This window comes from Danio rerio, chromosome 5 (assembly GCF_049306965.1).
Source record: "Danio rerio strain Tuebingen ecotype United States chromosome 5, GRCz12tu, whole genome shotgun sequence".
Taxonomy (NCBI): domain Eukaryota; kingdom Metazoa; phylum Chordata; class Actinopteri; order Cypriniformes; family Danionidae; genus Danio; species Danio rerio.
The window spans coordinates 67144520-67159500 of NC_133180.1; the positions used below are offsets into that span (position 1 = coordinate 67144520).

The 14981-nt window shown below is 38.5% G+C and overlaps 2 protein-coding genes across 16 annotated transcripts in view; one reads left to right on the plus strand and one right to left on the minus strand.

Moving 5' to 3' along the window:
- doc2b (double C2-like domains, beta) overlaps positions 1-14981 on the plus strand; it is a 411729-nt gene that overhangs the window by 335376 nt on the left and 61372 nt on the right. For all 14 annotated transcript variants that reach the window (XM_017356366.3, XM_073951541.1, XM_068221539.1 and 11 more), the window contains one exon: positions 12538-12612. In XM_017356366.3, coding sequence (XP_017211855.1) covers positions 12538-12612 — 75 coding nt within the window. The remainder of the gene's footprint in view (positions 1-12537; positions 12613-14981) is intronic.
- Positions 1-14981, minus strand: part of si:ch211-209a2.2 — a 140970-nt gene that overhangs the window by 40768 nt on the left and 85221 nt on the right. The window lies entirely within an intron of this gene.

Here is a 14981-nt window from a genome sequence, read left to right on the forward strand (position 1 = left end):
TTGTGTAGTTATTCAGTTGTGTAAGTTGAAATCTTGGATGGATATGGTTTAATTGGTCACTGGAGCAGAACCTTTAAATGGACAACTCTGTAGTCAATTTGCCAAAGCAGTGGTGTGACAGATGTTTTCACACTGCATGACTATCTGGGCTAGCATTCGTTCGCTGTTGTGTTTACACTGTTGGATGGATCGGCGACAGCGGGTTACACACTGCATGACTTGACAATAAGAAGAATCGCCGACATCTTTTGCTGCGTCCGAAACCGCATACTTCCATACTATATAGTACGCTAAAATCAGTATGCGAGCCGAGTAGTATGTCCGAATTCATAGAATTCGAAAATCATAATTAATATGCGAGAAATACACGATGACTTGCTACTTCCGGCAAGATTCGGGAGTGCGCATCCCATGCATGCTGCGCTATCCCATGATGCCCCGCGAGCGAATTCATGAATGAGAGTAAAGCGACGCAACTGACGCAGGTAGGTCACGTGACTATGACAAAATGGCGGATGTAGTACGTCCGAATTCCATTCATACTTTTCACATTCATACTGCATAGAACGTACTTTTCTAACGGCTGAGTAGTACGTTTAAATTCAAAAGCAGTACCTACTGAGTAGTAGGCGGTTTCAGACGCAGCCCGAGTCTCGATCCACAAACTACGTCTCACAAACAAATACACACGAGAAGTGAAATAGAAACAACGCAAGGTCACGTACTATATATATATATATACATTGTTTTAACTACATAATGAGAAATAAACCTTTAGTGGGGTTGAAAATGTACTTATTTTACTAAACTTTAAAAGGGAATTAGCAAATTTCTCTAAAACTCTTCTTTTTAGACCTGTTGTAGTAGTGCTCAAATGACACGACAAACAGACATGGGTGCTCCTGACAAATTTCCACTAGTTGTTCCTTCATTTCCTGGGTCCAAATAGACCGAAAATAAACCCTTATAACTTCTCCCTCAACCTCCCGCTGGCCTGCAGATAGTCCATGCCGTCTCCCGTAGGTTCTACTATTTACCATTTTGTAGCAACTAGGGTACACGTGTCAAGCTATTGTGGCCCATAAGGGACTTTATTTGCATGATTTATCTAGTTGTACATCATCTCTAGTTGTTGATTTTCTCAAATGAAGCACTCGATGTTGCTTGTCGGCTGGCATATGTTCCTACTAGCGAAGGTGCAAATACCAATTGACAAAATGGCTTGAGTTAGAATATAACTAGTAATTATAGTTCCTAGAATTACCTGGTGTGAATGTCTCTATTTTGCGAGTCCAAGAAGGGAGCACAGAGTCGTTGGACTGAAAAGCCCAGATTAGTCATACAGGGAAACTCCCTGGTCCAATGAGGATATCGAGTCCTCCATGTATTTGGACAGTTTTCTCCTTGGTGCAATTTATTTGCTCTTTTGGGACATTTTATGAGAGATTAATAAATAATAAATGTCTCTCTGAGGCCTGACACTACACCCACTGCATGTTGCTCATTCTACCACACATACTAACACTCTTTCATGTCTGGAAAGGACATTTTGACTTTTGATCAATGGTGTGCAGCATTTTAGGTCAATAATATCAGCCATAGACATAGATATGAATTAAAACACTTTAGTTTAATAACAATTCACACCATTTGCTACTGTTTTTACTGCTATTATTAAGTGTTATGATCTTATTTTACTGTACATCCCTAATCCTACCTAAACCCAACTACTACCTTTCTAGCAATTAAGAACCAGCTGAATAGTAACTATTGAGCTAAAAGTCTTGGTTAATGGTGTGTAAATAGCGTGAATTGTACATTAAAGATTCAGTAGGTGATCTTCCAAAATGCTAACCGCTTAGCATATTATCTTTGGACGGCGGGGAGGGACTGTGATTCAAAACCACACCCCCTGAAATCGTGAGCGTGCGGACCGCATCACAACAGCCGACAGACAACCCACTAGTTCATGTCATTCGCCAGTTAGTTAGTGCCTGCGCCATGCAGGAATTACATTTATTACTTTGCCACACTTACATGCTATTTCAGAGCGAATATTCAGAGTAGCGTGGTAAACAGTATAAACAGTAAAAAAACAGTAAACAGTCATAAACAGTAAACAGTCATTGTTCAAAAATGACCCAATGTGAATATAAAAGCAACTTCAGCTCAATAAAGCAGGTTAGGCGTAATAGCGCTATTTACTGGTGTTTTGTTGTTAAGTTAAATATAAATCTACATTATAGATGCTGTCAAAGAACCCTATGAAACTGAAAATAATCACATCAATCTTTCACTGGGAGATTTCAGTAGCTGAACAACACGTCTGTGCATAGAACTCATTCATAACAGAACACAATCTAACATAAGCTTAGCCTGACTAAAATAGTTTCAAAACAGAACATTACCTGTCTAACAGTAATACTTCAGCCATGGTCTCGTCCTTCCTTCAGCATGCTAAAGTAACTCCAATACTGATTTAGGATTTTCAAAAGTTTCAATGCAGCATTTGAATTCTCCCGGTCCGTCTCGTGACCGTGCGGCCGCTTTAAGGACCAATTATACCCGCACCTGGCTTTACAGTAATCGGCCCGAGCTCGGCTGTCCTTTGGCACCTCCGGCTCCGACTCGGCATCTGCGAGCGGCCCGCAGCTCGCTCGCGCGCATGCGTTTGTGATGCAGATGGGCACGCGCTAATGGAGGATCTGCATGAACAGATGCGCAGAAGTTGGAATCTACATTTGTTGACAGACAGTCTGAATTGCTTATGGGATTTAAGGGAGATGACGGTCCGACTCTATTTAATTGGATGAACATTTTTTAGTTTTATGCTTTACCCTGAATATAAAAATACATATAAACACATTTAGATCATTTTCTGTAATCATTACTATTGGACTGTGAAGAGACTTTCAACCAGCACAACAAAAATGTTTCTGAAGACAATCACCTACTGCATCATTAACATAAAGTGTGACCATATGAACTACTGTTGTCCAGGTGGGGGTAATGGAAGAAATCCCAACCCATTTTATTCTGCATCTGTTTTGGTAACATTTTTTCTAAAACTTTTGTCTTAAAATGCTTCTTTTAACAGTTCATTTTTATCTCAGTCTCAATTATTTGGTCTTATTTTTTCCCAAGCTGCAGTTTGTAAAATTTGCATTAAAAAAAACAGACTAGACAGTGTTTTTCGCCCATCACCTCTCCTCCATGTTCTTTTGCCCATGCAGAGAACTTGTCGAAGACTTAGTTTTCTCACACTCCCTCATGTTCATTTGTTTTATTTTTCAGGCGCTGTTGTAGTGTTAAATGCAACAGTGATGCTTATTTATGTCTTTACATGCTGTCTTTTTTTCTTACACGCTGTCCCCATGTACCCACAAGTTAAACAAAAGTGGAGAGATAGAGGTGTGAAGCCCAAGCAAGGCTTTTTTTTTTGACAAGTTTAAACTGTATAGCTCAGAGAAGCAGAAAATAACTAATTAGGATTGTGGTTCTGACAGCCTTTATATGTTAGTCTGGAGAGTTTGGCCCTTTTTCTGGCCCTCTGAGATCTGCTCATCTCACACATGACTGCACACAGGAGCCCTACCTGAGAGAAAGAAATGCATCAGTGAAGCATGGATACATACCTGTGCTATATTCTGAATCTGTATTAAAATCAGTCGGTCCATGGCTCATTTTTGGCATGTGATGTAATTCAGTAGACCTGAGGCCTTCTGACCTAGCAAAAAATGGCGAACAGTGATTATTCATTCATTCATTCATTCATTCATTTTCTTGTCGGCTTAGTCCCTTTATTAATCCGGGGTTGCCAAATTGGAATGAACTGCCAACTTATCCAGCAAGTTTTTACGCAGCGGATGCCCTTCCAGCCACAACCCATCTCTGGGAAACATCCACACACACATTCACACACACACTCATACACTATGGACAATTTAGCCTACCCAGTTCACCTGTACCACATGTATTTGGACTGTGTGGGAAACCGGAGCACCCGGAGGAAACCCAGACGAAAGCAGGGAGAACATGCAAACTCCACACAGAAACGCCAACTGAGCCGAGGCTCGACCCAGCGACCTTCTTGCTATGGGGCGACAGCACTACCTACTGCGCCACTGCTTCGCCCCCGAACATTGATTAACTACTCTTAAATACTTGAGAAGTGACCTGTGTGTGACTTTTCAATGGGATGACTTTCTAATTTAACTGTGCCAGTGATGTGTCAAATAATAATTCAAAATATCATTATTATAGGCTATTTTGCTGCTCAAGAAACATTTATACAGCCATATTTAGGCAGCCCAAGACCGGTTACTCACTGAAGCTAAGCAGGGCTGAGCCTGGTCAGAACCTGGATGGGAGACCACATGAGAAAAACTAGGTTGCTGTTGGAGGTTAGTGAGGCCAGCAGGGGGCGCTCAAACTGTGGTCTTAGTAAGTCCTAATGCCCCAGTATAGTGAAGGGGACACTATACTGTCAGTGAGTGCTGTCTTGGTCCTGACTGTCTGTGGTCATTTAAAATCCCATGGTATTTCTCGTAAAGAGTAGGGGTGTAACCTCGATGTCCTAAATTCCCACCATGAGCCCTTACTGATCATGACCTCCCTGTCATCCCCAGCCACTGAATTGGCTCTATCACTGTCTCTCCACTCCTGCTATAGCTGGTGTTTGGTGAGCACACTGGCGCCGTTGCCATCTTTCAAGTGGACGCTGCACACTGGTGGTGGTGTGGCGAGACCCTTCCCTCCCTCCACTGCCTCATGATTGTGAAGAGCTTTGGGTGTATGGCCATAAACAATAAATGTGTTATATAAATGCATGTATATATGAGAGAGATATGTTAGAACATATTACTCTAAACTTTTGTACAGAATAGTGTGTTCATAGAGTTACTGGGGTATTTATATATATATTAGGGATGCTCCGATTGATCGGTCGAAGATTGGTATCGGCTGATAATCACATTTCATGAATCAATCGGTACTTGTCAATCTGGCTGATCTCATGAACCGATTACTAGTGTAAGTTCACTAGTTTATAAGCAGAGGAAGACGCATATGCGCTCCTGTATATTATACAGAAGCCTTAACACATGAAAAGGTAAATGATTTATTATTTTCTGTGGCGGTTCATTCCGCTGTGGCGACCCCTGATAAATAATGGGCTAAGCCGAAGTAAATGAAATGGATTATTTTCTGTAAGCTGCTTCTGGCCACAATACGTTTATACCTAAATGGTTATAAGCAGGGCTTTACATTAACACCCGCCAAATGCGGGTAGATTTCAGCTTTGGCGGGTTAGACAGCCGCTCCCACTAGCCACTTTGGCAGGTTGGAAATAATTTTTACATTGTAGTTTTCTTAAAGCAGGGTTCGACAACAAGGATGGCCCAATATGCGTGCAAATGTGATCTTAGAATCGAGAAGCAGGACTGAAAACAATAACTGTGTTCGCGCGAGACAAAGTTTACTTGCGCTTTTTTTCCGTTCACTTGCGATCGGTTCTCTTTGAAAAAGACTAAACTAAAAACGATGCTCGCGTGTACCCACAGTCCTACTGCTTTTAAGAGCTCAAGATTGAAAATATATATATTTGTAAGCAACAGCAGCAGTCACTGCTTTTGTTTTAATTATTCTTAGGCACGTGATCATCCTTTCATTATCACATATGGTATGTTTTTACCTGCTTTCTTTTGCTTACAGTTATTTTTGTTAATATAGTTTAATTATCATCCTTTACAATAACATTACTTTAATAGGAGATTAACTCCCCATTTTTGTGTAGTAACTGCTGATCTGGGACCTTTAGCCAGGACAAATTACAGTGCATATTTTAGATACTTGAAAATAGATCTTTTTAAATGTTAATTTAAAAAAAAAAAAAAAAAGTTTTGTTGAAAAAAGGTATGTATACAGCTATATATTTGCTTATTTTGACCAATTTAAATATGTGGCTAAGAAATAATTATTTATTTTTGGTGTGGTTAGAGATGAATTTGGTAAAACCTTTATTCTGAGCCCTAAAAAGTCATGTGAAATAAAAACCAATTGCATTGCGACACAACCCTTTTGCTCATGCACAGTGGGCAAGCTCATACACAACACACATAAACAGTGAAATGAATGAGCAGGCATGTAGACAACACAACATCTAAATCAAGTAATTTTAGCATGTCAAAGTCACATTTATTTATATAAAATATATTTTCTAAACAATAAAATTGTGGCTAGTGAAAATGGCAAGTGGCTTGTGATGTTGGAAATCTACTAGCCACAGTGGCTGGTGATCCAAAAAGTTAATGTAAAGCCCTGGTTATAAGAGATGTGTTTAAGGTGTTTACAGTATATATATATACACAGTAGCCAACATTTGATTTGTGATGGAGAATCTCAGTATCAATTACTGAGATTGTAGAGATTCAACTGTGCATTAAACTGTTGCTCGGGGGCTTCTATCATAATGGGAGAATGTCAAAAAGAAACTCGCTATTAAACAAAAATGTCATGTGAAATCTCACCACCGCATGTGGGAGACTCTGAAGCCAGCTGGAGGACGGTTCTGTCCTCTGATGAGACCAAAATGGAGATGTTTGGCCATTAGAATAAACGACATATTTGGCATAAGCCAAACGCTGCACATCAGAAACACTATTCCCATGGTGAAGTAAGGTGGTGGCAGCGTCACGCTGTGGGAATGCCTGGCAGGCTTGCAGCAAAATAAAGACAAATCCTGGAGGAAAACCTGATGAAGTCTGCAAGACATAGATACACAGGAACGACTGGAAAACATTGTTTATGTCCTGCAGTGGTTGAGTCCACATCTCAGTTTAACTCTGAAATTGTAGGTGACTTGAAAAATGCAGTTTACTTATGATGTGTCAATGCAGGGACTGAGTTTGAGCTACAAATGGCAAAACTGGGAGCATTTGATAGTGTAAATTAGGATCATTGTAACATTCTGGTTCTGTCTGTAAGCTTGAAATTTAAAAATGAATAATACAAAAACTATAATATGACATTAATTATCCAGTGCGTATCTAAATAGAGCCTGTTTTTTGATAATGATTATGTTGTTGCTGTTGTTTCTTCTCCTCGTTACACAGCTTGCATTGTACGCAATAACAGAGAGGTTCTATTTATTTTCAGTTCTTTATTGAGTTAATTTATATGTAATCATTCAGCAGTTGCTTTTGTCCCAAGCAACTTACAAATGAGGAAGTCATTACACATGGATCCAAACGTACTGATATTGCTTACAGAAATAAGAGCTAGAGTAAGGAAGGTAAGCTAGAGGTTGTTTAATGATGTATTCAAGTGCTCACAGAAGAGATTGGTTTTTTAGTTGTCAAATGTATAATACCTGTGACTCAGCAGTCTTGGAAAGATTGTTCAACCAGTGAGGAACAGTAAATGAAAAGGTTCTGGAATTTGATTTGAATTCTCTCTGTGATACTAATCACAAGACGGCACTCACTCAATGACTAGAGGCTCCTAGAGGGGCCGTAGACTGTAAACAAGTGCAGGTAAAAGGTTGCAGAGCTAGTGGAATTTCTGCAAGCATGCATCAATGAATTGAATTTGTTTGCTTAAACTGATAGCCAGTGTAAGATGGATACATGAAACATGTACATCGAAACATGTAAGTGTAAGATAACATGTACATTGTAAGATAGAAGTTCAGTCAGAAGAGCATTGCAGTAGTCCAGCCCTGAAATAATAGGAACTTGACGAATAAGAAATTGTACAACAATGTTAGTCAGGAAGGCTTTGATTTCTCTGATGAAAGTACAAACCTGCATTGTCATGCTGTGCTTGTAATGTAATCCTTTAAGGACATGATTCCTCACAGAATTAGCTGGTGATCCCAGCTGGATGGAGAAATTATGTTGAATACAGCAGGGAAGATGACAGTTCTGTTTTTGCCAGATTAAGCTGTAGGTGATGGTCTGTCATCCATGCCAAGATATCCTAAAGGTAGTGTAAGATGCATGCAGCTACCGATGGATCATCTGGCTGAAACGAAAAATAGAGCTGTGTGTTGTCAGCATAACAGTGATAAGACAAACTATGTGATCGGATGATGGGTGCTAGTGATGTGGTGTAAATTGAGAATAGAAGGGGACCAAGAACAGATCCCTGAGGTACCCCTGTGACAAGCTGATGTGCTTTGGACACATCCCCTCTGCAGGCAACCCTGAAAGATCTGCTGGTGAGGTAAAACTCCAACCCACACACTGGGATTCCAGTAAATCCCCATTGAGGAGAGGCTAGATCCGCATCAAAGGTAGTAGACAGGTCCAGTAAAAGCAGAAATGATGATTTAGAACCCGCTTTATCCCTCCTGCTTGTGTACAGCAGGTTATTCTGAGCAAGAAATTTGGAAAATTATTTGGAACATTTTTTGTGTTAAGTTTTTTTTTTTAGCTAAACATGTTTGATCATTTTAGCCTCTCAAATCAGTACCTGAATCAAATAGGTAAAACAAGCCTGGTACCCGGCCTTTGTATGACCTGTGAGCTAAATATTGACTCAAAGTCGAGCCTCATTAGTCTTGGGCTGAAATCCAGGAAATCGAAAGTTAAAAGGGCGGCACAGTGGCTCAGTGGTTAGCACTGTCGCCTCACAGCGAGAAGGTTGCTGTTGGCATTTCTGTGTGGAGCATGTTCTCCCCATGTTCATGTGGGTTTCCTCTGGGTGCTCCAAAGACGTACACTATAAGTGTATTGAAGAAACTAAATTGGCTGTAGTGTATGAGTGTTAGAGGGTTGTGGCTGGAATAGCTGGTGCTTCATTCCGCTTGTGCGACCTCTAATAAACGCAACCAAAGGAAAATGAATAAAAGAAAGTTGAAATTCAACTTTCACATAATTTTAGTTTCATTGCACCCAATACCAGAGGGAGCACTTATACAGAAAGTAGTAAAACTAATTGGTTTACACTAAAATATAAACAGTTAGGTCCATAAATATTTGGACATCAACACAACTGAGGCCTGGCAGAGCACCACCAAAAATGAAATCCCATGTCTGGTGATGTCTATGCATTCCAGACTTCAGGCTGTAATTGACTGCAAAGGATTGTCACCAAGTATTAAAAAGTGCAAGTTTGATTTATGATTATTATTCTGTCCAAGTACTTTTGGACCCTTAACAAGTGGGAGAAAAGTGCAAACTGGTGTAATTCCTACAGCGTTCACCTGATTTGAATGTAATTACCCTCAAATTAAAGCTGACAGTCTGCAGTTAAAGCACATCTTGTTTGTTTCATTTCAAATCCAGTTTGTTGGTGTATAGAGCCAGAAATGTTACAATTGTTCAATGTCCAAATAGTTATGGACCTACAGTAACTGTATATTTTTGAGCAATATCCAAACATCTTTGTAGATTAATAAAATGCTGATTAGATTTTGGACATTTTAGCTAAACATGAAGGAAGTCTATATATCTCTATATATCATGGCAAGGATAATGTATATTTATAACGTAACACTAATTGGCATAGCCCGTAACACTGTATAAAATACTTTAAGACAATGCAATTTCTTTCCCAGTACTGTATTGCAGCTGGAAGGGCATCCGCTGTGTAAAAGATATGCTGGATAAGTTGGCAGTTCATTCCACTGTGGTAACCCCTGATGAACAAAGAGACTAAACCGAAGGAAAAATAATTAATGAACAATGCAATTTCATAAGAAGCCACATCAGTTCACAGAATTCATTTTTGTCAAAAACAAATTGACAATAAGCTAAACTAAAACAGTTTTAGCCTCCTCTGATAAGTGCAAATCTGATATAGTGAAAGCCCTTGTTTCTAACAAGTAGACAATACAATGCAACACAACATACAAATATCAGTAAATACTGAGGAAATATATTTTTCATATTTATACAACAGTGTAGTGGTATTTGGCTTATAAAATGGGTTGGACGCCAGAGGTAGAAAACCCCACTACCGTTACTCAAATAATTCCATTAAATAAATTTTAAAAATAAAGTTTCAACAAATGTATGATTTAATCAAATAAACTAAAATCAAATGTTCTACCCATCAAATCAATATATTATTAAAGGAGAAAAAACAAAGCAAACAAGCTTTAACTTCAGCACATTTTAGCTTAACTCATAAACCAAACTAACTTTCTAGGCCTGAAATAAACTTCCTTAAAGATATAAATCAAGTACATCACTTAAGAATATACAAAACCAATATTAATCAAATTTACGCACAAACAAATAATAATATTTCAAGGCCAAAATCATCAGACATAAACAAATTTAGTCGAATTTTAACTCGATCTTACAATTTTAGTAGATTTTCCATTTGTGCATTTCTATGGTGTTTCTGAGAAGACCAGCTAAATATATATCCAACACAGGCTCATTCTGAAAACGTAGCTCTATATACATTTCTGGAGGCTGTGAATTATGTAGCCAGAGGTATGCATGGTGGCATTTCATCTTTAAAACGAATGCTACAGGCCAGAGTATAACACCGTTCCTTTTTGCACTTCCCAGCTAACCGGTTACCTCTTGCTTTCCCGGCGTTAGCAATTTGTCTAGTTGGCTTGCCATTTACATGGGTGAACTTGAGAAGCAGAGAGGAGCTGACCCCAATGACAGGATTCGAATCCGATGAAGAACGGTTCCAGAAAGTGGGTAAGATAGAAACAGAAGCAAAAAAATTTAAAAACAGGGTGAGAAAAATCAGGCGAGGGCTTTTTTTTTTTTTTTTTTTTTTGGCTTTTTCTGGTTGGGTTTAGGGAAGTTGGTGGCCGGGTCAATTTGTGCTTTTGAAAACATTATTGGTTGGGTTTGGGGAAGTGGGTGGGCGGGTCAAAGGAAGGAGGAGGGTGGGTCAGTCAGTCAGTCAGTTAGTCAACAGCGGCCTCTGGTGGATTGATGTGAGAACAGCTGGCACGAATGGCACTCGTAAGAGAAATTTTATATCTGAAAAAGCGTACATGGCAGCCTCTGGCATATTCACGAAAACAAAAACAGCTACTGGAATGTATTTGGTGCTCTCCAGAAATGTATATTGTTTAAATGTATATCTCCTAATGAGTACTGTAAACTTAATCTATTTGAGTAAATGAAGCAATTTGAGCACAGTAAAACCCAATAAATGAAGAGAACCAACTAATCCAACTTAAAAAACTAATCTATACGAGTACTGTGAACTTACTCCATTTAAGTTGAAGTAATGAGGTATTTAATTAACTACTTAAGAGTTGAAAACTCTTTTCAAATGAGTAGAATTAACTTTCATTAAATTTTGAGTTAAGTTGAATGATGGGTTTTACAGTGTAGCGGTACGTTTTCAGAAAGAACCTGGGTTGCATATATCAGTAGAAACGGTTGTTCATGAACTTCCTTTTGTTGAACACAAACTAAACATGTTAAACTACCTGCCCGTAGAAACTTTAAGATTTTGCTATATTGACAACACTAATAAAAAGGAACAGGTTTTTGTTTTGTGTTGTTTTTTATACCATTTTTTTCTTTTCTTTTTTTCAAAGTAATACGATTTCATGCCAAGCATCTCTGGAAAGAACCTGAAGCTCTCTCCGCTGCTGCTCTCAGTGGGAATAACCTTGATTTTATTACCACAGAAGCACTTCTGTCTGTTGTTTACTGCAGATAACAAACCCCTTTTTTTCCAAATCATGTTCCAAAGTTGTATTGCTCAGGCAGCCAAAACGAAAGCCATTATTTGGCCTGCAAAACTAGATCCAGACTTTGTGTGAAACATGTTTCCATAATCAAAAACATTCCCCTCAAGGGTGCATGGTATCATTCATTAAAACGTCCTGCGATATTAATGAGCCTCGAGATCTACACAACCCATTGCTACCTTAGCAGATCTTTCAAAGATTAAGCAGTCAAGCAGAGGAGATGATGGTTGTCAGGAGCTTTTCAATAAGATCAATGTTTGCCTCAAAGACTCTCTGGCAGCAGGCTTTCGTATTGATATTTACTCTGTGTATTTTGTAGTTAATTCATAACCTCAAGTTCTCTGCGAGATCCCATGGCTGTTTAAATCGCTCAAAAAAACATCAATAATACATCGGGCTGAATCTTTTGAGAGCTGATTATTGCAGAAAAGCTAAATGTTATGTAAAAATACAGCATCCATTATTATTATTGGCACCAACACAACCGCTCCGTTTATTTAAGCACGACTGCATGTCTAATATTTCTGCCTCTTCCACTTTTTATGGCATGTCCTCATAAAGTGCTTGTGTCTGTACTAAAATGAATGTTAATAGAAAGCTAAGAGCTCCAGGAAAGTGCTCTGCTGTCAGGGCACGCCGTCACCTCCAGTCTCTCTAATTAGCTTATTTGGCCGGATCTGAAACTTGATGTCTTTTTCAGAAAAAAAAAGCAAAGGGTTTGACTTGAATTGGATATGTAAAGCCTGTTGAATCTATCGGGCTGACATGGTGCTTCGTGTTGTTGACTGGATGTCTGAAAGTGGTTGTTTTTCATAAGTCACACGCGTTTTTTTTCTTCTTCTTTCCCCGTCTCTCAGGGACTCAAACCAATGGATCACAATGGGCTGTCAGATCCCTATGTTAAGCTGCACCTGCTGCCTGGAGCCAGTAAGGTATGTGCTTTTCAGCCCGTCGAGATGCATTGTTTTATACAATAATAGAAGGAGGCTTTAGTTATATAGAAATATGTGGTTGTCAACCAAGTGACCTGATTAAAATTCCATGGGGGCCACGGTATGAATTTAAATTATTCAGATTTACGTAGTGTTCTTAATCAAATTTTTATTAATATTAAAGTTGATAAAATATAAATGATTTTACTTAACTTGAACAAAGCATGTCCTGGAAGAAATGCATAAATCATTAAGGGAACAGAAGATTTGATTCCTCAAAACTATTTTTTATATTAGGAAGGCGATTTGTTTTGGGTTTTTTGACGATATTTTTTTTAAATGAAGGAAGTTTTAATCAATACTTAAATAACCATGTGTGTGTGTCCACAAATGTCCCCACAAGTATAGCCATGCCAGTAAAGTTTGATCTTGTGGAGACATTTTGTTTGGTTTCCATGTGGAAAATGGCTCATAAGTCACACAGAATGAAGTGAATCTTGAAAATGTAAAAATGCAGATTGTTTCCTGTCGGTGTTGGGTTTAAGGGCAAGTCCCCGTTATGATAACTGTCTGTTATCTGCATCTGTTTCAGATGCAGTGTGGCCGTTATTAGGGATGTATAGATTGATGGATGGATGGATGGATGGATGGATGAATGGATGGATGGATGGATGGATGGATGGATGGATGGATGGATGGATGGATGGATGGATGGATGGATGGATGGATGGATGAATGGATGGATGGATGGCCATTATTAGGGACAGACAGACAGACAGACAGACAGATAGACAGATAGACAGATAGATAGACAGATAGATAGATAGATAGATAGATAGATAGATAGATAGATAGATAGATAGATAGATAGATAGATAGATAGATAGATAGATAGATAGATAGATAGATAGATAGATAGATAGATAGATGGATGGATGGATGGATGGATGGATGGATGGATAGCTATTATTAGGGATAGATAGATAGATAGATAGATAGATAGATAGATAGATAGATAGATAGATAGATAGATAGATAGATAGATAGATAGATAGATAGATAGATAGATAGATAGATAGATAGATAGATAGATAGATAGATAGATAGATAGATAGATCGACGGACGGACAGAAAGACGGACGGACGGACGGACATTATTAGGGAGGGATGGATGGCCATTGTTAGGGATAGATAGATAGATAGATAGATAGATAGATAGATAGATAGATAGATAGATAGATAGATAGATAGATAGATAGATAGATAGATAGATAGATAGATAGATAGATAGATAGATAGCTATTATTAGGGATAGATAGATAGATAGATAGATAGATAGATAGATAGATAGATAGATAGATAGATAGATAGATAGATAGATAGATAGATAGATAGATAGATAGATAGATAGATAGATAGATAGATAGATAGATAGATGATAGATAGATAGACGGACGGACAGAAGGACGGACGGACATTGTTAGGGATGGATGGATGGCCATTATTAGGGATAGATAGATGGATGGATGGACGGACGGACGGATAAATGGTCATTATTAGAGATGGATGGATGGATGGAATCAAAGATCTAGAATACCTTCGTCAAACTCACTTACTTTCTTGCCAGTTTTTCCTTGTCACTGAGAAATGATCATTATGCATCTCATTATAATAAATCTGTTTCACAGGTACCTTCTTTGCTCATCTTGCCAACAATCCACTTATCTGCAGCCAATATAGGACACCTCTAAGTCACCCTTTCTCTGTAGATCGTATGTCCTACAGCAGAGCTGAACTCTTCTTCTCAGGATTAGAGAGTAATTGAATGGGATAGAATGTCAGAGTTACCCCCATCAGGATTAGGAAACACGGGAGGTCATGGGGCAATGAGGGGGGGTTGCTTGGTGATTTCTGAAAATCTAATTAATTTTTATTAAACTAAAAGACTTACCATATGTTATCCATAACCTACAGAATCTAAAAGTAGTTCATAGTTTAAAAACAACATGTAAATAAAAAGCCATCAGCCTTTCAGTTATTTTTTTCCCCATTGGATTGCGACCCTTTGGGTCATTATATTAAAGACACAGCAATAGCATCAAATGCAGCAGATTAAACTTTTTTAATTAAAAAAATTATTTTGGGGGTTGTGGGCTAAAAAGTTTGGGAACCCCTGCTTTTTTTTTTTTTTTATGTTTTAGTAATCGACAAAATTCGTAACCACGCCCTTTTACTGTTAGTTTGCTGAGAGCAAATGATGTGTAAAATGAAAAACCCCTCCCCCTTCTCAATATTCAGTTTCAGTTGGAAGTACCTCAACATGGTGAAAGAAGTCTCAGCAACTTCCAGTTCATGTGAACAGTTTGCAA